This window comes from Nansenia antarctica (genome assembly GCF_963989245.1).
Source record: "Nansenia antarctica genome assembly, chromosome: 5".
Classification (NCBI taxonomy): domain Eukaryota; kingdom Metazoa; phylum Chordata; class Actinopteri; order Argentiniformes; family Microstomatidae; genus Nansenia; species Nansenia antarctica.
Window position 1 is genome coordinate 51,688,915 of NC_137690.1, and position 23,947 is coordinate 51,712,861.

Genomic DNA, 23,947 nt, shown 5'->3' on the forward strand with positions numbered 1-23,947 from the left:
CCTACCAGGGTGGTATCGTCCGCGAACTTGAGGAGCTTGACCGACTGTAGTGTAGAGGTAAAACAGGAGGGGAGACAGGACGCAGCCCTGCGGGGAACCGGTGCTGATGGTCCTCAGCTCAGAGATGGACTTCCCGAGCTTCACCCGCTGGGTCCTGCTGGACAGAAAGTTTGTGATCCACCTGCAGGTGTAGTCAGGCACCTGCAGTGCAGAGAGCCCACACTCCAGTATGGGTGGCAAGATAGATAGGCTTCACAAAGACTTTAACAGGAAACCCAAAAAAAAGCTAAGAATCGGAGTAACAAATCGTAACAAATCCGTAACAAATCCATGTGTCTGATTGACATGAGTCCTTTCAGTTTCACAATGGGAGAGAAAAAAGGGCTAAGAATCGGTGGCGTACCAGAAATTCATGTCCCCAGTTCAAATTCATGTCCCCAGTTCCCAGCACAGGTTCATTATTCACCTCCTTCCTTTTAATTCCACACCTTAACTGTGATTGACTTTCTCAAAATAACAAAATAGATCAAACGATTAGGGTTCTGTGAGACAGCGTGGCTGTTGTGGTTGGACTCAGATGAATGAATGGACTTTATCATTATTGTCATTGCTACAGTACAGGTACCAAACAACGAAATTTAGGAGGGGTGGCTCCCCTGGTGTTAGGAAAGGGGAAAAAAAAAAACTTTTAGAAAAAGAATAAAATCACAAGAAGGTAAGGAGCTGGTTTACATAAATAAAGGCTATGTACACAATCCACTCTACTATACTGCACAGATAGTCAACTAGGGTTGTCATATTGCACAAAAGTATTTTTTCACGTTATTTAAAGTGTCACAGTTTGCAGGCTTGAAATGTACATGTTTGTGCCTTAGCACTAGCTGCCATACAATCCGTCCAGACTGTCCTGGGCCCAGAACTTAGGCCTTTGCTGTGTTCAGGGCCTAGACGGCCCTGTGGTAGAAGCAGTTCTTCAGTCTGTTTGTCTTAGCGGCCGGGGTCCTGTACCTCCTTTTCGAGGGCAGCCTGATAAAGTGTACGTGCCCAGGGTGGGTCGGGTCGCTGCGCAGTGGAGAGCATCCTCACCTACTGCATCTGCAACTGGTTCTCCAGCTGCACAGCCGCAGAGAGGAATGCTCTACAGAGAGTCGTGAGAACGGCCCAGAAGATCACCGGCGCCCCCCTCCCCTCTCTGGAAGAGCTGTACAACACACGCTGCCTCAGGAAGGCCTCCAAGATCTCCAGAGACCCATCCCACCCTGGGTACGAACACTTTGCTCAGCTGCCCTCGAACAGGCGGTACAGGACCATGTACGCAAGGACAAACAGACTGAAGCTCAGCTTCTACCCCAGGGCCATCCAGGCCCTGAACACAGCAAAGACCTAGGTTCTGGGCCCTGGACAGTCTGGACGGATTGATGGCATCTGCTGGATTGAAAATCAGGTGTAGTGCTGAGGCACAAATGTGTACATTTCAAGCCTGCAAACTGCGACACTTTAAATGAATGTGCAATAACACTATGTGCAATAGGACAACCCTAGGGTACATAAGGTTGCAGAGAATAGGAAATGTTAGAATAGGTATAGCATAGCATAGAGTACAGCACAGTGTTTTATTTGTACAGTATAGTATCAGTGGCGGCTGGTGCTAAACATTTTGGGTGGGGCACAGGTTATGGGGGCATGCTCCACGGGGAAGAATATCAACTTTAAAATCTGGATTTACAGTCGATTTTAGTATGAGAATATTCTACCCCCCTGTACAGACCTCGCCATCCCCTCTACCCCCCTGTACAGACCTCTTCATCCCCTCTACCCCCCTGTACAGACCTCTTCATCCCCTCTACCCACCTCTACAGACCTCTTCATCCCCTCTACCCCCCTGTACAGACCTCTTCATCCCCTCTACCCACCTCTACAGACCTCTTCATCCCCTCTACCCACCTCTACAGACCTCTCCATCCCCTCTATCCCCTGTACAGACCTCTTCATCCCCTCTACCCCCTGTACAGACCTCTTCATCCCCTCTACCCCCCTGTACAGACCTCTTCATCCCCTCTACCCCCCTGTACAGACCTCTCCATCCCCTCTACCCTCCTCTACAGACCTCTTCATCCCCTCTACCCCCCTGTACAGACCTCTTCATCCCCTCTACCCCCCTGTACAGACCTCTTCATCCCCTCTACCCCCCTGTACAGACCCCGTCATCCCCTCTACCCACCTCTACAGACCCCGTCATCTCCTCTACCCCCTGTACAGACCTCTTCATCCCCTGTACAGACCTCTTCATCCACTCTACCCCCCTGTACAGACCTCTTCATCCCCTCTACCCCCCCTGTACAGACCTCTTCATCACCTCTACCCACCTCTACAGACCCCGTCATCCCCTCTACCCCCTGTACAGACCTCTTCATCCCCTGTACAGACCTCTTCATCCCCTCTACCCCCCTGTACAGACCTCTTCATCCCCTCTACCCCCCCTGTACAGACCTCTTCATCACCTCTACCCCCCCAGTTTTCTCTACAATTTCTACAATTTTCTCTCTACAGTTTCTACACGTCAACGTGTACCGAAACACTTGTTTCCAACGTGGTCCTACGTTTCTCCTACACCAAGACACATACAAAGAGCATAGAAACATACAAAGAGCATAGAAACATACAAAGAGCATAGAAGATACAATCAGAATACAGTCTGCCATTCCTTCTCCCAGCATCGATTTGGTTTTCCTATCATGACTGAAGGACAGACGATTCACTTACTTACACTACTGTAAGTCGCTTTGGATAAAGGCGTCTGCTAAAATGCCAAACATGTAAACAAATAAATCATGTAAATGTCGGCTAAGGTGATCAGCTGAGCTTGACTTGGGACTTGACTAACAACAAGTGACACATTTCCCATCTCACACGCTGTTGTTGCACAATGTTATTGTGTGTGTGTGTGTGTGTGTGTGTGTGTGTGTGTGAGTGAGTGAGTGAGTGAGTGAGTGAGTGAGTGAGTGAGTGAGTGAGTGAGTGAGTGAGTGAGTGTGTGTGTGTGTGTGTGTGTGTGTGTGTGTGTGTGTGTGCGTGTGTGTGTGCGTGTGCGTGCGCCCGTGCGTGCGTGCGCTGGGTGAATACATAAACAAACAAGCGAAAAGACGACATTAGAAAACGTACCATGCTGACGATATTACTAAATGTTTGAAGTAGCTTTTATCTTAGCTGACTCTCTTACCTTCAGGTCGAGTTTGTGTATTCTGGCTTCGCAAAAGACCAACAGTAGCAGGAGAAACACGTCTCGAAATACATGTCGGGGCCGTGCCATGGTGGCTAACTAAACCAGCTAGGTGTAAACCAGCTAGGTGTTTTTGGCGCCCCGGCCGAGAAATAGGAGACAGCCAATTGGAGCGCTGCTACAGCTCACGTGGAAGCCAAAAGTATTTGGCCTGCGATAGACTTGCATTCGACCGGCGTCCCGACTCCTCCCCCTATGTATTTGAACAGTGAATTTTACACACACACAGATAAAATGTTTATTGTATTGGAGGATTTTTAATGAATGCTGATAGGCGCCGACAGAATATCAGCCGCATTTTGTGAATAAACAATGTTTATTTAAAAAAAAAATGTATATAAATCGCAACTAGGAAGTGAAGGTGGGGGTGGCGCCCCAGCGCCCTCTATCGGCCAGCCGCCACTGTAGTGGATAGTGTACATAGCCTTTATTTATGTAAACCAGCTCCTTTCCCTTCTGGTTTTTCTTTAGTTTTTTTTCTTCTTTTCCTAGCACCAGGGGAGCCCCCCCTCCCAAATGTCGTTGTCTGGTACCTGTACTATGTCAATGACAATAAAGACCATTCATTCATTCATTCATTACTGTGTATGTAGAGTTACACAGTCATACCCTTCTCCTGAAGTATGCTATATGAGTATAAATATATATATATATATATATATATATATATATATATATATTATAAGTATACTATATGAAGTATTTTTGTATATTTCACTATATACAACATATTTATCATATATGTATCATAGCCTGTACAATTGCACATTGTATATAATGTCAATTTTTTTCTTGTACCATGTAATGACAATAAAGTGAATCTAATCTAATCGATACACTTCCATCAGTGGAGGCTGGTGGAGGTAGAAATCGGAGAGGATCATTGTCATGCATGGGAGGAAATATGGAATGGTATCAAACACACGTGGTACTATGAGTCAAAACAATGTGTTATTGATTGACATTTATTAAGAATCCTTTCTGGCTTCACAAAGACTTTAACAGAAAAAAAAAAAAAAGCTAAGAATCGGAGGCGTAACAAATCCATGTGTCTGATTGACATGAGTCCTTTCAGTTTCACAATGACTTAAACAGGAAAAGAAAAAAAGGGCTAAGAATCGGTGGCGTACCAGAAATTCATGTCCCCAGTTCAAATTCATGTCCCCAGTTCCCAGCACAGGTTCATTATTCACCTCCTTCCTTTTAATTCCACACCTTAACTGTGATTGACTTTCTCAAAATAACCAAATAGATCAAACGATTAGGGTTCTGTGAGACAGCGTGGCTGTTGTGGTTAGACTCAGATGCTCAACCAGGAGGTTCAGTCTTGCTTTCTTTGTCCTGATTGGCCCAAACCCCTCAACCACCACTTCTTCCTATGAGGAGGTTGTCCTATAATAATACAATAATACAGGCAACACCATCTCAGTACACTCATACTATATCATCATACTGAACTTTACACTCAGGTACACAACAACAACAACAACAGTAAAACAAAACTGTAGTAAAAAAGCAGTGGAGTGACTTACTGGGATGGTTAGGGTTAAGATTGATTTTTCTACTGATTTTGTAGATAAATACAATGACTACAGCCACTATTCCCAGCACAGCCAGATCAGCAGTATCAAAAACCATGGCTCCAATAGTCACAGCAAATGCACCAAAGGTCAGCTGTACATCATTGCTGAAAAAGAAAAGATCACTCTCAACATCCATTTGTCTGAACCCTTTCCCTTGGTTAAGTTCAGCAGCTCTGATAGTTACAATCTATTTCCATACCATACAGTACTGAGTAGAACATTAAAGGAAGTAAATTAATTCATAACATATTTTAATGGATGATGTTCATTAACTAGACACATGAATGAACATTACTAATGAGAAAGAGTCTAAAGTTTTAGAACACCAGTTTTCTATTGAAACTTAGCTAAAATGCTAACATGTCATCAACAAATCACTCAGTAAGTGGAATTGAGTCCATCTTAATCCAAGTATAATAGTTTATGTAATTTTGGAATTAATAATCTTAAATTCTTTTAATAATCTTACATTTTAATAAGGTTTATTTTATACATTTTTATTTTATTATTATTATTTGTTTTTATAAGGTCTCTGATTTGCATAGGAATCAACTACACACTGGGTGTATCAGGTTGTCATTACAAACTGAGCAAATGGAGAGGAACAAAACGGCATCTACAAAGTTGAATGGTGGAGAGGAAAAAGCAGTCGATGGAACATCATCATCTCAGTTACTCTCCAACTTGATCTATAACCAAGTGACCAAAAACAATCCCTTTATGGAAAATAAGAATCTCATCCATAATTGTTTGAAACAATGAACTCATGTGAAATGTATGCAGTGAGTGCATACATTTCAGTCTATATGGTCCCAGTGGGAAGTATTAATTAACTAATTAATTAACTAATTAATTAATTAACTAATTTAAATGTAATACATTGTTCAAAAGTTATCTGTCCAGCTCGTCTCTCTCATCCCAGAGACTCATTTGTTAACCTACACCTGTCACTTACCTGATACTTATGCTTTAATTATTGCTATTGACTGCGCCTTACTTCATTGTGCATTGTTAATATGTTTACTGTGTAATTACTGCACTGTTGAGAGAAAGCTTGCAAAGTAAGCATTTCATGTAGTTTATAACCTGTACACTGTGTGCATGACCAATAAACTTGACTTGACTCAAGTGCAAACCTACCCATTTCAAACATAACCTTATTGGTCAACAGGTTTATATCCAACTTCAGTTTTCTCTACAAATAAATCACTTAATTCAATCACACTCTCTAAACAGCGTAGCCTACTACCAACGAGAGAAACGATCTACAGAGAGTCGTGAGAACAGCACAGGGGATCACCGGCGCCACCCTCCCCTCTCTGAAGGAGCTGTACGAAACACGCTGTCTCAGGAGGGCCTCCAAGATCTCCAAGGACCCGACCCACCCTGGGCACGAACACTTTGTCAAGCTGCCCTCGAACAGGAGGTACAGGACCCCGGCCGCTAGGACAAACAGACTGAAGGACAGCTTCTACCACAGGGCCGTCAAGGCCCTGAACACAGAAAAGGCCTAAGTTCTGGGCCCAGGACAAGTCCGGACGGATTGTAATGGCAGCTAGTGCTGAGGCACAAACATGTACATTTTCAAGCCTGCAAACTGTGACACTTTAAAAAAAAATGTGAAAAAATACTTTCTTGTGCAATATGACAACCCTAGTTGACTATCTGTGCAGTATAGTACAGTGGATTGTGTACATAGCCTCTATTGATGTAAACCAGCTCCTTATCTTCTTGTGATTTTATGCATCTATGCTTTTTCCAAAATGTGTTTCTTTTTCCTTTCTTAAACACCAGGGGAGCCTCCCCTCCTAAATTTCGTTGTTTGGTACCTGTACTGTAACAATGACAAATAAAGTCTATCTATCTATCTATCCCGAGGGGCTCAGGGCCGGCGACTGGGATGTGTTCGCAGAGTTTGGAGGTGTTAGCCTCCCACTCCGCGCGCCACATATAATCCGCCCATTATGCCGCACTGATGTTGAGATCTCTGCATTGCGGCAGCCCTAGCCCTCGTTTATTCAACTAGTGAATACTGTGCCCCAGTATGGTGTCGCAGTGCCCACACCCACCTCATCGACTCGCCTATAAACGAAGCCTTGCGCATTGTGACAGGATGCCTGCGTCCTACCCCCGTGGACAACCTTCCCATCCTAGCAGGCATCCAGCCCGCAGGCCTCCGCCGCATGGGAGCCACAGCACGTCTCGCCTGCCGGGCCGTGGAGCTTAATAACCATCTGCTCCATGATAGGCTCACTATAACAGCGGAGCCCTCCCGGCGTCTCAAGTCGAGACACCCATTTGTGCCTGCCGCACAGGATCTCAGGCAGCAATGCAGAGATCTCAACATCAGTGCGGCAGGATGGGCGGATTATATGTGGCGCGCGGAATGGGAGGCTAACACCTCCAAACTCCGCGGCCCTGAGCCCCTCGGAATGGAGATAAGAAAAGTGTTCTCGCATAGTTCAGTGAGTGATGTCTGAAAGTGAAACAAACAAAAAAGACAACTCTGTAGGAGTGGCTGCCAGATACTAGTGATGGGGGAAACGAAGCTTTCGACGCATTGACACATTCAACACAGCTGTTGTGTCGGAAAAATTCTGGCAGATACCCTGGCCTCGTCCACTTCTAAAATGTATCAACATTACCCTCCTAAGACCTGGCAATTCATTGTTGTCCTCTTTGGGGGCATGAGTCTGAGACCTCTAAGTTATGCAATCTATTTGAGTCCTACTGTCCTGTCAAGAGGACATCATTTCTAGTGATGCCACAGACAGTTGTGGGGTGTGGCTAACAGAGCACATGGACTTTCTTTTCAAAGTGGCTGGCATCCCATGTTCCACATTTTATGGCAACAAGGGAGTTAAGTGATACATGTTTTGTAGATATTATGTTTCTATTGCTAATAATCAAATAGTTTCTTCAATATGAGAGTCTTAACTTCAATTTAGTAAGATTTCAAAACACATTTATTCAATGTCCTTTGTAGTGGACAGCAGGACCTCCCGTTTTTAACCAATTTCAATACTTCAGGAAGCAGAGGGCTGAGTGAGGCAGAAAAGATTTTACTCAGAATTGTGGAAGGGGAGTCAGACTTAGAGCTGTCAGGAGATGAGGTGGAGGAGGGTCAGACAGTAGACAAGGGTCCTCATGTTGACAGACACCAATAGCAGACTCCAAAGGTAAGTGCAAAGGTAGAATCAATACTAGACATTGACTACTTTCTTATGCCTGCACAAATTATGTGACAGAACACACCTGACTAGTAACCAGAAACACCTGTCAAGCCAGTTGTCCCAATAATTTAGTGCCATGAAATAGGGAGACTATGTATAAAAAATACCCTCAAATAAAAGATGAGTATCTTTACTTTAATCGCATAGTAATTGTTTGATTTCAAATCCAAACTTTTGGAGTATAGTCAAAATGTGAAGAAAAAGAAATATTGTCCAAATAATTACATAGGGCACTGTATGCAAAAAGAAGACCATTTAGTATGGCCTCTATAGTATTACCATCTAATCTATATGTTCCAACACCTATACCTTTCATGTAAACTATACATTTCCATTTGAATAACAGTTATGCAAATAATCATAATGTAAAATAACTTAGAACTTATGACTTTCGCTTTGGATAAAGACGTCTGCTAAATGCCAAAAATGTACAAATCCTTTATGATCTGACTGTCCAAACCCTTACTTCAAATATGTCCGTATCACTTTGCACAAACCCCCGTTGGACGATGATGATCCATAATGTACACAAATGAGTGTGAGTTACTGTATATACGCGTGTACGCGTGTACTTGTTGTAAGTCGCTTTGGATAAAGGCGTCTGCTAAATGTAAAAAATGTAATGTAATGTGTCTCCTAAGATTCAGTCCAGATTGAGTGGGAAGATAATTCCTGAAGCCAAGTGTGATCACAGCATCAGATCATGATAGAGCCAGAAGACACTGATAGGCCTCTGCTGTTGTGAATGAAGTAAGCTACCGTGCCTGATCCCCAAAGGACTGTGGTAGAGTCCAACCACCTGTCACACAGTAGGACACACACACAGGCATGCAGACACACACACACACATGCACACAGGCAGGGATGTGCACACACACACACACACACACACATGCAAGGGCACGCACACACACATGCACGCAGGCAGGCATGCACACACATACACACACACACACACACACACACAGGACGTCACAGGCGCCCCTGCTGTTCAACACAGGAACAGGATGAACAGACTGCTGTGATCTGAGCTGATGACGCATGCGTACGCGGACACACACACACACACACACATACACACACACACACACACTGAGGTGCGCGATGCATTCAGTGTGACCCATCTGCTCACCCAACACCCAAGACACTTTCTTCTCTATCGTTCTTTCAATGTAAAATACTGACTTACTGTCATACATACAAATACATCACTGAAGTGAACTGAACTGATATCACCTGAGAAGGAGGGACAATGAGAGGATTGGCTCACCAATGACTGTCGTGTAGAGAGATGGGGTATGTGTGTGTGTGTGCCTGTTCATTTCCAAAAGCACACCTTCTAACACACACAGATTGATGAATGAATGCATGGGAGACTGCTTTCCCCACCGATACAGGGAAAATGAAATATGCATGGGGGACTGCTTACATGCAGGACTGCTTTCTGCACCAAAATCTGACTGCCATGTAGAGAGATGGGGAGTGTGTGTGTGTGTGTGTGTGTGTGTGTGTGTGTGTGTGTGTGTGTGTGTGTGTGCGTGCGTGCGTGTGCGTGTGCGTGCGTGTGCGTGCGTGTGCTCATGTGCGCGTATGTGTGTATGTGTCTACTGTACATGGGGGTGGGGGATGGGCTAGCATGTGAGGGGGCAGATACAGTTTATTTCTGCTCTGTTTGGCAATCTCTCTCGGCTTCCCTCTGTCTCACTTCTTTCTCCCCTCTCTTTCTCCCACTCCCCTCCCCTCCCCTCCCCTCCTGTCTTCCTTCTACCCCCCCTCTCTCCCCCATCTCCCTCTCCCTCTCTTTCCTCCTTTTGTGAGAGATGGGGATGGAGAGATGGGTAAGGGGTGAGAGGTTGTAGGGGTGAGGGTGAGTGGGTGAGGAGGGTGAGGCAAGCATCTGCCCTGTCTGGAGCCCCGACCTCCCAGATACAAAGAGGATTACAGCACCCCCCCCCCCCTCCATGCGTACCCCATATTCACCCTCAAATAACCCCCTCATCCATCCTCAATGTTTGATACCCTCCTTACCCTGCCCACACACACACACACACACACGCGCGCACACACACACACACACACACACACACACACACACACACACACACACTTGCAAGCCACTGGCTAAAATTGAGCTTATTGACTTCCAATAGACACATCAAAACACATGCCCCCCCCCCCCCCACACACACACACACACATTGGGAGGAGTAAAGACAGATACAGTATATAGCTTGACATCGTTTTCGCTACACACACACAGCGCGCGTGCGTATCTCATCACGGTCATCACCAGCGGGGCTTAACGGATCGCTCACGCAGGAGCGACCGGGGCTCATTAGAATCCCATCTACACCGCAAGCCGTCCGGTGTTGGACCCACAGAAACGCGCACAAGACGATGGGACCGGAGTCGACGCTTTAACTGCAATACACCGACGCACAGAGGATACTAGGCTACATTTATTGAAACGTTGGCGAGGACACGGTCAGCCATGGTGAGGTCGAGAGATCTCTGAACTCAGTCAGGATTCACTGTTTGGATTATCCGCAGCCTGCTACTACACGTTAACCCGTGGTGGAGCCGGTATCCCGTTGCTAAGGGACAGCTCTGTTCGGTGTGTGTATCGGGGTGTGTGCGTATTGGTGGAAGCCGGTATGGCGCGCGAGGATGGTCGTTCGGGGATCTGGCAGGTGCTGCTGCTGTCCATCTCACTGCTCATACTCCCTCTGTCTGGTCACGGTAAGATTATGTATGTGTATGTGTGTGTGTGTGTGTGTGTTTGTGTGTGTGCGCGTGCGTGTGTGTGTATGAAGGAATGTACCGCGTATTTAGTAATGGATGGGCATGTGTTGGGCTTATCACATGAGAGAGAGAGAGAGAGAGAGAGAGAAGGAGAGAGAAGGAGAGAGATCGATCGATATCGAGTATAGAATGTAGGATAACACACCTTTACCTTTGGCGCGCTATGGTCATATTCCATGTCGTTGCCATTAGGCTACAGTTATTATAGGGGGGCCGTTGGTATGAGTATGCAGCCCACACCACACCCATATCTGCTTTAGTGATGAACTCCTGCTGAGAGCTTTATCGATGACCGATGGCACTGATGGCATTTAGCCGCGGGTCAGCGCTGTCTGGTCCACTTCACATCATGTTCACGTTCAACATGCTAGTCGCCTATGACTAGCAGCAAAGGAGAGGGAGGAGGGAAGAAGGGAGGCACACGGGGAAAGGGCGAGCAGAGAAAAGAAGGAGCAAAAGAAGAAGTGGAAAAGGGTCGCAGCTGCGTCCCTTCGAATCGGTGCCTGGCCGGGACAATGGCCGGATTACGCGCACCGTGGCCGGCCTCTGAAGCGTTATAGGCTATCCATGCCAGAGCTGCATTCCCCCATATCGCTCCAGACATCCCCCAGACAACACCACAGGCAGACAGACATCCCCTTCCCACTCCTCTCCTCCACCTCCCTCCCTCTCTCCCCTTCTCCATCTCCTCCTCTCCATCTCAGCCTAGACAACCCTCTCTCTCTCTCTCTCTCTCTCTCTCTCTCTCTCTCTCTCTCTCTCTCTCTCTCTCTCTCTCTCTCTCTCTCTCTCTCTCTCTCTCTCTCTCTCTCTCTCTCTCTCTCTCTCTCTCTCTCTCTCTCTCTCTCTCTCTCTCTCTCTCTCTCTCTCTCTCTCTCTCTCTCTACCCGAGGGGAAATACCAGACAGTGGCCATCACGGCTCGCCCACCAGGTTTATTTTGCAGTCTTTGTCTTACATAAAGACGGGCCACGGCTATCTCCAATCCGTTCCGTTGTGCGGATGCGCCGCCACCGTCTTTTCAGTTCAAAGTGAAGGCGCGCGGCGCTGCCCAGCAACAGGGTGGCGCGAGCGCTGAGCTCAGAGAGGTCGGCTGGGTGCATGTCGTGCACGCGCTGGCCACGAGCATGGCTACATAACACATCTTAATGTGTCGCTAACCAGTAAAAAACTTGATTATAGCCGATGCACCTTTGTATTGGTATGAACAACCAACTTACCCACAAACACACACACACACACACACACACACACACACAAACACACACACACACACACACACGCACACACACACTGCTGGCACACACTGCTGAGTGTGTATGTGTGTGTCTGGTCTCTGTGTGTGAGTGGATCCATCCTGTGAGGTCCATCTGCCCTGTACTCCTGATAGCCATGACCTGTCCCAACGTATCAGTGTCACACACACATGCAAGAGGAGAGGTTGGGGCGGAGATGGAGAAGAGAAGATGAAGGGAGGGAAGAAGGAGAGAGAGGAGAAGGAGATTTTTCTTTTGTCAGATTGCTGGCCTGGTGGGAGTAGGGTGAGGCGGGTGAGGCCATATGGGGGAGACAAAGATTACTAGGTGTGTTTGTGTCCTGATGTTCCCTAGCTGCTTGGAAAGTGAAAACTACTGGGAGTCTACCCAATCATCGTTACCATGGCAAGAGGTCTGTTACCATGGTGACATATTCAGAGTGACGTGGTGGTGTCCTGCTGTGAATGACACCTGTCTGACTCACTGACTGTCTGTCTGTCTGTCCTACTGACTGTCTGACTGTCTGTCTGTCTGTCTGACTGACTGACTGGCTGTCAGACTGGCTGTCTGTCTATCTGACTGTCTGACTGACGGACTGACTGTCTGTCTGTCTGTCTGACTGGCTGTCAGACTGGCTGTCTGTCTATCTGACTGCCTGGCTGTCTGACTGTCTGACGGACTGCCTGACTGACTGACTAACTGTTTGTCCGACTGACTGACTAACTGACTGACGGACTGACTGATCAACCCACTGCCTAACTGGCTGACAGACTGACAGATCGGATCGAGGGACTGAATGACTGACTGTCTGACCGACGGGCCGACTAACTGATTGATTGACATGAAAAGAAGATTTATCTGAAAGGAAATGACAGGACAAAAGATAGCCAGCGGAGGGAGAGGAAATAACCCAGAAGAGGGATGATGGAAGACAGAGGAGTCTCACACCCTCCTCCTGGCCACCTCTTTACATTTCACCATGGCAACAGTGTGTGTGTGTGTGTGTGTGTGTGTGTGTGTGTGTGTATGCGTGCATGTGTGTGTGTGTCTGTGTCTGTGTGTGTCTGTGTGTGTGTGTGTGTGTGTGTGCACGCGCCCGTGTGTGTGTGTGTGTGTGCTCCCGTGTGTGTGTATGTGTGTGCCTGCATTTGTGTGTTTGCATTTTGAAGCCTCTCATGCTCTCATGCTCTCATGCTCTCTGGGCTCTGCTGTTGTTTGTGACTCCAGGCACGTTTGGGATTGTTTTGTATCTGTGCTGAACGAGTTCCAGACAGGGACAGGGAATAGAACCAACTGAATGCAGGGCTGGCCTGCCTATTGAGGGGAGCAGAGGCAGACACAGTACATACCCATGGTGCCTAGCATGACTGGGGTTGGCCACTCTCACAGACAGACACAGAAAATCCCTGCCCAATCACTCCGTTCTTCCACCTCGGCTGGCCGCCTGGCACCGTCGCCTCTACGAGGATGCAGCAGTCGAGCTATTTGGTCATGGCTTTTCATTGTCCTGGCACACTGTTATCAGGACTGCGAGTCACTGACTATTTTCCGCCGTAGATGGAAGACCCATCTCTTCAGGCTACATCTTGACTGTCTTTCCTAAAGACCTCTTCAACCGCACTACCCCCTGTACAGTTTCTGTACTGTAAATATGTAATGTAAATATGCTTTTCTTATGATGTATAGATGGTTCACTTACTTGTTCACTTACTTTACAACTGGACTTGTTAAGTCGCTTTGGATAAAGACATCTGCTAAATGTCTAAAATGTCAATGTAAATGTAGACGAGACATAGACTGCATATCCCCCATTTATCTCTCTTTATCTCTTGCCCTCTTTCTCTTTCTCTTCCTCATTTCTCTGCCTCTCCAGATTGCTGAGTTATACTGTATGTCAAGGCTGTAACCTACAGCTCTAATTCCTAGTCTATAATCCCAATCCGGTCAGTGGAACACATTAGTCAATCACTCGTCTTAATCCCACAGACAGCCTACAGGACGCGAGGAGGGATTGTCTGGGTTCCCTGTTGGACTCACAATCAGTCAATCAAACATACATGCTATATTGGTTTAGATTAATGATCAGCATCAAATACAGTATATACCCAACAAGTTAAATGACTTGTGGAATCTGAAATGTGTTTTTGAGTTATGTAGTTCTTGTGTCTAAATATTCAGTCTGGAGGATGAATCAAAGGAGTGTTGATCATCACAGTCTCACATGGTCTAGCATACTCACATCTCTCTGGGGAGAGAGAGAGAGAGAGAGAGAGAGAGAGAGAGAGAGAGAGGGAGAGAGAGAGAGAGAGAGAAAGAGAGAGAGATGAGAGATGTAATATACTGTAGATTTGTATTAATCATTATTTCCTGACTGTTCTTTCTGATTCTCAGGAGTGCCTTCATTGGCCACTGCAAGCAAGCCAGAACACCATCGCAACCAATCGTCTGTCCACGCTGTGAGGAGGGAGGGGTTTAACGGCAGGACGGTGCTCAGCGACGACTCAGCAGAGAGGGACCACCTGATTGGAGCAGGGTTAGGTTTAGGGGCAGGACTTCCTCTCAGCGTGAGCCATCGTGACTCCTCTCGTAGACACGCCCACCTCGACTTCTCAGAGGAGGCGGAGCCAATCACAGAGGAGTTGACCGCCGGAGGGGAGGGGCCAGACCCATCAACCCACCCCTCCTCAGATGGCGTCATCACCGTGGAGTTCCACAGCCCCGCTCCTGACCCCTCGCTGGCCTCTGACCTCTCTCGTGACTGGCTAAAGCACCTGGAGCCCATGCAACAGAAGGGAGGAGACCCTACAGCTTGGACACTGTCCGACTTCTATGACTACATGTCCCCCGACGACGATCTCTCGGCCTTGGACACGACCCCCGACCCCGAACCCTCCCCCTCAGCTGCCGCCGACATGGAGGACGAGAACCCTCTCCTCATTGGCTCTCTGGACGTCCCTGAAAACACACAGACCAGCAGTTACGTCCAGCCCTCCTCTCCAACACCCCCAGGGCCAAGGGCAGACAGGGGGCAGGGGTTAGGGCTGGAAGGGGGGCCGGGGTCAGACAAGGGTCAGGGGTTAGGGCTGGAAGGGGGGCCGGGGTCAGACAAGGGTCAGGGGTTAGGGCTGGAAAGGGGGCAGGGGGCAGATGCCTGTAGTTTAGGGTTTGTGCTGTCTGAGGCGGGGGAGTGTGTGTCACAGTGTGAGGTAAAGCCAAACTTCTGCTACAATGGAGGGGTCTGCACCATCGCCACGGGGATAGGAGCCTTCTGCAGGTGAGACACACAGGTTGACACTACTCATATATGTATATATATATATACTTTTTGAAAATTCTTTTTCTTTTTTAGATATAAGCCACAACCTGTCCAGATGGTCAAAAATCTATGTTTAACCCAATGTTGTCAGGCTACCATATACACTGTTATAGCCAGTAGGGACATATACAACGGCATTGTCACAACATGGGAAAGGAGACAGTGGCAGTGGTTATGACCACCCCTCCCAAGCTGTCATGTCATTCTAAGAGATCTTCCAGAAAAGGTAGGTTACCCAATCCTGTCAGCGCTATCTGGCATCTGTCCTGTTCAATCCATCCCCTTTCTCCTCTCTGCAATTGGCGTGCTTACAGCCTTTAGTTTACAGGCTAGCCCTAAGTGTTCTTTTTGTTGTTGTTTTCTTTTACAATAGGCCTATAGCCAAGGAAGATCAGCTCAGTGGCCTTGCAGTTAGAGTGTCCACTCTGAGATTGGGAGGTTGTGAGTTCGATCCCCGGCCCAGTCATAAAAAATGGTACCCAATGCCTCCCTGCTCAGCATTACGGGTTGGATTGGGAGTAAGATCCTGCGACATACCAGCGTCATGTCCAGGGGGTGTACTTGTACATCAAGCCGCCTCACACTACTGAAACAGGAGATAGGCTCCTGCTCCTATGGGCCATTAGGCTCGAGAACCATGGGTTCTCAAGGCTACTATGGAGAGGAGATTAGCCTATTATTTGAAGGCGATCAAGGTCTACTTTTGGAACCGAGTTAGCCTGTGAGCTCCAAAATTAAGAGCATTAAAAAGATCATCCTGCATGCAAAGAACAGGCCTCTGTTCCCTTACATTCCACAGAGAGAGAGAGAGAGAGAGAGAGAGAGAGAGAGAGGGAAAGAGAGAGAGAGAGAGAGATATTAAGGCATTACAGCAGCTCACACCACAGCTGCAACAAAATAAAGTGACAATTGAACAATAATTATAATAAAAATACAAATAAAAAATAGACATAAATAGACATCTGAAACATAATATACAGTAGCAACAGTCCAGCATGATTTAACATCCCCCATCCTGACTCTGATCACCCCGATCGAGCCAGCCAGAGGAGGAGTTGTACAGCCTTACTGCAGCAGGCAAACAAAGATCCTATAGCGCTCCTTAGTGCAACGTGGCTGTAATAGTCTGTTGCTAAATGAGCTTTTCTGCTCTGACACAGTGTCATGTAGGGGAGGGGAGGGATTGTCCATGATAGCCAGGAGTTTGGTCCTCATCCTCCTATTGGCCACCTCCTCCACTGTGTCCAGGGTGACACAGAGGACAGAACCAGCTTTCCTAGTAAGCTGGTTCAGCCTCTTGGTGTCACCTTGCTTGACCCTGCCCCTCCCCCCCCTGCCCCCCCAGCATACCACCGCGTGCAGCACTGTGCTGGCCTCCACTGACTGGTGGAACATGTTCATCAGAGTCCTGCACACGCCAACGGACCTGAGCCTTCTCAGGAGATAAAGCCGGCTCTGGCCCCTCTTGTGCAGGACATCTGTGTTACCAGTCCAGTCCAGTTTATTATCCAGTAATAAAGTATGGCAGCTGCTGGACTGAAAAAATCAGGTGTAGTGCTGAGGCACAAACATGTACATTTCAAGCCTGCAAACTGTGACACTTTAAATAACGTGAAACAATACTATTGTGCAATATGACAACCCTAGTCGTCTATCTGTACAGTATAGTACAGTGGATTGTGTACATAGCCTTTATTTATGTAAACCAGCTCCTTCCCTTCTTGTGATTTATTTTTTTTAACTTTTTTTTTTTTTTTTTTCCTTTCCTAACACCAGGGGAGCCACCCCTCCTAAATTTCGTTGTTTGGTACCTGTACTGTAGCAATGACAATAAAGTCCATTCCATTCATTCATTCATTCATTCATTCATTCAAAACAACTGTACTCAACCCAACTCTCAGTTCACACACACACACACACACACACATGCACATGCACACACACACACACACACACACACACACACACACACACATGAACATACAAACACACGCATGGACACACACACACACACACACACACGCACGCACACACACACATACACATACGAACACACAAGCACACGCATGGACGTACACACACACACACACACACACACACCACACACACAATGATCCCCTGACTTTGATCCAATTAAGGATGAGGCTGGGGGATGACTTGCTGCTGCTCTGATCTGGAACACAACATGATGTCACTCCTGTCAACACAAATCCCACGCTGTTACTTTTTCTGTAACGTAACCAAAGTAAACACCACCAATATCCAATGTAATTACTCCCACCGTAACCATAGAAAACACAACTGCAGACACTCACCCTATTGCTTTGACCTTACTAGAATAATTTAGCAATGTAAATGAATTATTATCTCGGTTTCACTCTCTCTCTCTCTCTCTCTCTCTCTCTCTCTCTCTCTCTCTCTCTCTCTCTCTCTCTCTCTCTCTCTCTCTCCAGGTGTAATGTGCAGGAGTATATCTGGAATAAGGGAACACGTTGTGATTGGGCGATAACAGAGTTCCAGGTGTTGTGTATCATAGTGGGCGTGGCTTCCCTGATGCTCCTCCTACTCCTTATGATTGTGATCTTCTTCGCCAAGCGACTGCACCGCCTCAGGAACGAGAACAAACGACTGCGCAAACGCAGGTGAGACCCCAGTATGTGTGTGTGTGTGTGTGTGTGTGTGTGTGCCCCAAGAGCATGAACCTCACACTGAACTACTCTTCTTATTTTTCTCTATATCCTGTCAGACAAGACCAAGCTTGGGAATGAGTGAATGAGAGAGAGAGAGAGAGAGAGAGAGATAGATAGAGAGAGAGAGAGAGAGATAGAGAGAGAGAGAGAGAGAGAGAGAGGGAGGGAGACAGAGACAGACAGAGAGAGAGACAAAGACAGAGAGAGAGATGATGATGACTGATGAAGAGATAGATAGAGAATGCAGCAGTGATAATATTGATGTCATCATCTGAAAGTAGGTCAGCCTGACAGTGCAATGTTTATGTGTGTGTCAGAGGTTGTGTGTGTGTGTGTGCCCGCATGCATGTGTGTGTTTTTCTGCGTGTACATGTGCATGTGTGTGTGTGTGTGTGTGTGTGTGTGTGTTGACCTACAGTATATAACTGTGCAGCTTAAAGGTTTTACCAGACTTCTCACAGCCAGAAAGATGTGAGGGAGAGTACAATAGCTGGACAGAGAGGCTCTCAATTATAAAACCTGAATGTTACAATGGCTGTTTGCTAAGTGTCACGTTTATCACACGGACTACAATCTCTCTCTCCCCTCTTCCCCCCCCCACCTCCCTCCCTCCCTCTCCCCCCTCACCCCTGCAGTAAATACCGTCCCCAGAGTGAGCAGCCGACAGACGGTATGTCTGTGTCCACGCTAACCGACGGCTCCCACCCAAACGTAAGGAAACTGTGTGACTCTCCCCCGCCCCCCCCCCCAAGCCCACGCCCACAACCTGGCTTACTATGACAACATTATCTGTCAGGTACACTTTCACTCTCTTTCCTGTTGTTTATTCTCCTCTCACTCTCTCACTCTCTCTCTCTCTCTCTCTCTCTCTCTCTCTCTCTCTCTCTCTCTCTCTCTCTCTCTCTCTCTCTCTTTCATTCAATCCTTTACTCTCTCCTTTCTTCTTCCTCCTATCATCTCTTCTCTTCTTTGTGACATTCTCTCCTCTCTCTACCCTTTCATTCGCTCCTTTACTCTCCTTTCACCTGCCCTCCTCTGCTCTCTCTCTCTTCTCCTCTTCTCTCCTGTCATCTGTTCTCTTCTTCTGTGACTCTGTTTTCTCTCTACCCTTTCATTCTTTCCTCTCATCTGCTCTCTCTCTCCTCTCCTCTTTTTCCTGTCATTGTCCATGGTCAATGCTTCTGCCTGCCTGCCTGTCTGTCTTTCTGTCTGTCTTCCAGCCTCTTTTGCTCACACACACACACACACACACACACACACACACACACACACACACACACACACACACACACACACACACACACCTTCCCCCTGGCGTCCTTTTACTTGATGATAGTTTAGATTCACAGAGATGTGTAACCCTCTCCACGCCCATCCATCCCCTCAGAAACCACTCAGCAGATTTACATGGGAATACTATAGGGCCAGATCCCCTTACAACCAGGTAAGCAGTGCCACAATGGTCCACTAGCCTTGAGCAGTTTCCCCAGCTAGCTAAGCTTTATCCATACCCGCCCAGAAACCGCTCCCCTGTGCCCCGAGAGACATTTTTGGCTCCCAGAACCTAAAACCCTGCAACCAGCCCTGATCCTGCATGCTGGTCCAGGGACCTCATCCTGACACGGCAGGAATCATGAATTACTGAGCAGCTTCCAGAAACCTAGCCAACCACTGAGTCTCTTGCTGCTGCCACCAAACCAACCGCTGAACAGCTTATTACAACCTATCCCAGTGCTGAACAGCTTATTACAACCTACCCCAGTGCTGAACAGCTTATTACAACCTATCCCAGTGCTGAACAGCTTATTACAACCTATCCCAGTGCTGAACAGCTTATTACAACCTATCCCAGTGCTGAACAGCTTATTACAACCTATCCCAGTGCTGAACAGCTTATTACAACCTATCCCAGTGCTGAACAGCTTATTACAACCTACCCCAGTGCTGTACAGCTTATTACAACCTACCCCAGTGCTGAACAGCTTATTACAACCTATCCCAGTGCTGAACAGCTTATTACAACCTATCCCAGTGCTGAACAGCTTATTACAACCTATCCCAGTGCTGAACAGCTTACTGAAGCCCTTCCTGCACCCTGTTACCGCCTTAGAACCCCCAGGTAGTCTACTTGTTCTGCTGCACTGTGTCAAAGCTTGAGGTGCAATTCTGTTCCTGTGGCTTTATAGTTTCACCACCTGCTTCAGCTGCCCCCCCCCATACGCATACATAACTCTGCATTGATGTATTGTTGTTTGATTGGGCTGTTTAAGAGGAAATCAGGTTTTCAACACAGAGAGAGGGTCTGATTATAGAGAAAGAGATCGCTGTGTTTATGGATTTGAATTTGAATTTACAATCAAGCCAGATAAATGTCTTCTTTCTCTCTCTGAGTCTGGGTGTTTCACAGTGTGGTTGAGTGTGGTTCATTGTTAGTTTTGTCAACTGAAAAGCAACAGTAAACCAAGTGTTAAATAGACATACTGTATGCCCATGTAAAGCCTGGGATATCTGTGCTTCTATCAGATGTCTTCATTTTTCCATTTCATAACTCAATGAAAAGTTATTCCCTCTAGTCTCCCAAAACAATTCTGTTAAATTCATCCAGCAGTTGGAGTTGTTAACTTTATATATACAGCGTCTTTGAGCCTCGGAAAAGCGCTATATAAATCTAATAAATTATTATTATTATTATTATTATGTATATATATGTTTTTCAGGCATTTCTGTTTTATTGGGATAGAGACAGTAGAGATTGACAGGAAGGATGGGTGAGAGAGAGCAGGGATGACATGCAGGATATGGCCATGCGATTAGGTGGCTTTAGTGAGCTACACCACCCAGGTGCCCCAGGAGTTGTTAACATAAAGACATGAGAAGGGTTGCCACCTTTCTCTCTACCAAATACGGGACAAAGGATGGTGTGCCACTGCATGGGGCAGTTGCAGGAATTGGCGCATTTACACTATACGGGACATCCCAGCTAATACGGAACTGTTGGCAACCCTAGACATGAGGCACCAGGCTCAGCACAGACAGGCTAGCTAACGCTAACCAGTCGATGCTTCCTGACCCAATTACTGACCACATCGCCTGAACACTCTCCCCATGGCGATCCTCATATGCCTGTCACGGGCCAATCAATGGATGGCACTCTCTAGCACACACACACACACACACACACACACACACACACACACACACACTTGCGTGTATGCACGCACACATGCACTACATCAAAATGCCATCCTCTAGTGTCAAAATACCCTGCTCTATTGTCAAAAAATCGATTGTATCGATTGTATCTCTGTTGTACTTAGTGGCAGACTACAATATGGCAGAAATGATGAGACATACCCTCCTCAAACCTTCACTACATCAACATCTACACCCTCCTCGATTGTCAACATCAATAGGACACATATTCACTGTGGAATATCCAAGATATTGATCCAGAGATTAGAGGTCTAGTATGCTTCCATCCCTGGCCTTCAGAAGGACTAACTCTATATGAGTTGCCCTACTTCTACAGGAAGTGATGACATATACCTGAGTGACCTACTGTACGACCCTACTGTATAACCCTAACCCTACCTCTCTGTTGGCATTTGCAAGGTCACTAGTGTCACTAGACTCCTGCTGACCGCAGGTGACTCTCTGTCTCCAGGATGCAAATTAGCTTTGATAGTTTGGGGCAAAATATGAATATGAATGAGCTGTGATTTAAACGCAGCATGATTGGCTGACCCATATCTCACACAACCATCAGCGCTAACAGGCAAGACCACCAGTGCTAACGTGACGCAGGCGGGTAAGGCAGAGTGTGTCTCTGGGCAAGGGAAATAACTATGGCTGGACTTGCTGAAGCAAGACCACTAATAAGTATGTTTGATAACTATAGATCTTGCTGAAGCAAGAACTATAGTTGGCTGGCTAGTTACTTAGCTAGCTATATTTCTAGATTAGATTGAATGATGGCATCTAGTTAGTATAATTGTCAAAGACAGAACAAGTTAGCTGGAGACATAGGAAACCTCAAAACATTTACTTCAATGAGCTTCCCTAGCTTAGAGATAAACTCTGCCTTCACCACAGCTTATTAATATTCATAGCTTGCCTCAGACTATACTACAAAAAATATTATTCGCCTCCAGGATGCTATAAACTGTCAGTGTTACAGGCCAAAACCCCCCCAATACTGCTATTTGGTAGGACATTGCAGACGTCAATCTGTTTGTGTTAGAAGAAGTTGTGCTTTTGGAAATGAACAGGCACACACAGGCACACACACACACACACACACACACACACACACACACACACACACACACACACACACACACACACACACACACTGTCTGAAAATACTGAAAATAGTTCAGACAGAGGACCTGATCACAGATGCTGTCAGAAGAAGGCTGTCTAGAGATAGACATAGGACTCTGAACAAAGACTGTCTGGATGGAAGTGTGGAACCTCGGAATCTGGGATGAAAAAAGAACACACTCACACACTCACCCTCTTCACCATAGAATTCAATGAAATTAGCTTGCTGTTGAAAGAGATTCTGTTCCTTCAGCACTATAGACAGACAGACAGACAGACGTGTTGTGCGTGTGTTATGTGTGTGAGTGTGTGAGTGTGTGTGTGTGTGTGTGTGTGTGTGTGTGTGTGTGTGTGTGTGCATAACGTGTTTGTATGTCTCCCTACAGGACGACCCTCAGAAGCTGGAGGACCCTGTAAAGTCTCTACCCCCGGATGAGGAAGAGAATCTGAACATCCGGAATTCTCATTCGCCGAAACAGGAGAACAACCGAACCTCCCAGGCCTCAGACCATTCCCTTAGCCACACCCCTAACGCAGATGAGGCCATGGAGGTAAACGTGCCCGATGGCAACATGCTGTAAACACAACTAGCCACCACACAGAGGCGCTACAGCACAATACCATCTACATCTAGGGCCTCTGTAACGCCGCTACTCACCACAGTGAGGCGCTAGTACCATTTACACATAGGGCCATCGTAACGCTGCTATTCACCACAGTGAGTACTAAAGCATAGTACCATCTACACCTAGGGTCTTTGGAACACCTTGAGAACATCTTTAACGGAACCCTATCTTCTATCGAGTGTATACTTCTAACCCTGTTCTCTATGAAGTGTATACTTGTGATCCCTGTTGTCAAGTGTATACTTTATGAAGTCAAAAGGAGTGCACCGTATGGAAAACAGGGTGTCATTTGAGATGCTACTCACTACAGCACAACACTACAAGGGCGCTATACCACTCCTGACCACTCAGCGGCGCCACTGCCTCCTCTTCCTCTTCCTCCTCTCCACCTCACACTCATCGCTGGACTAAACACTCCTTTGGCGGTTGACAGCAGGAGTCTTCTCTCCACCAATGCCCTGCTCTTACCTTCAACCTTTCAACTCTGACCTGTCGTTGTCTCTCTCTGCCCCCTGCCCCCCCCCTCCCCCGGGGGCCCCTTCTCTGTCCCGCCTTACCGCCTGTACGCATGCATTGGTGTAAAAAATACTGACAAAAAGAAATGAACCAAGAAGTTGATATTTCAGATATGTTGATGTTTGACATAATACAGTGAATATACGTATAGATTTCATGGGGTAAAGTATTGCTTGGATTGATATTTAAACTACAGTACTGTACAGCACGTTGTGTCTTGGTTTTCATTTATGTGGTTTATAATCTTTTGGCGTACTTCAGGTTTTTTGTACTTTTTTTGGGAAAGCTAAAAATAAAATGATAGCATTCAGATTCAGAGTTGT

At 46.7% G+C, this 23,947-nt stretch overlaps 1 protein-coding gene across 1 annotated transcript in view; it reads left to right on the plus strand.

Moving 5' to 3' along the window:
* Positions 1-10,750: 10,750 nt before the first annotated feature.
* The window catches only part of LOC308158117 (chondroitin sulfate proteoglycan 5-like), a gene marked incomplete at both ends in the record, with an annotated part of 15,327 nt that continues 2,130 nt past the window's right edge, over positions 10,751-23,947 (plus strand). The window contains 7 exon segments of the mRNA XM_080531714.1: positions 10,751-10,835; positions 14,545-15,427; positions 17,923-18,111; positions 18,795-18,897; positions 18,899-18,955; positions 19,547-19,603; positions 22,869-23,033. Of these exon segments, the coding sequence (XP_080387840.1) occupies positions 10,751-10,835; positions 14,545-15,427; positions 17,923-18,111; positions 18,795-18,897; positions 18,899-18,955; positions 19,547-19,603; positions 22,869-23,033 (1,539 nt within the window).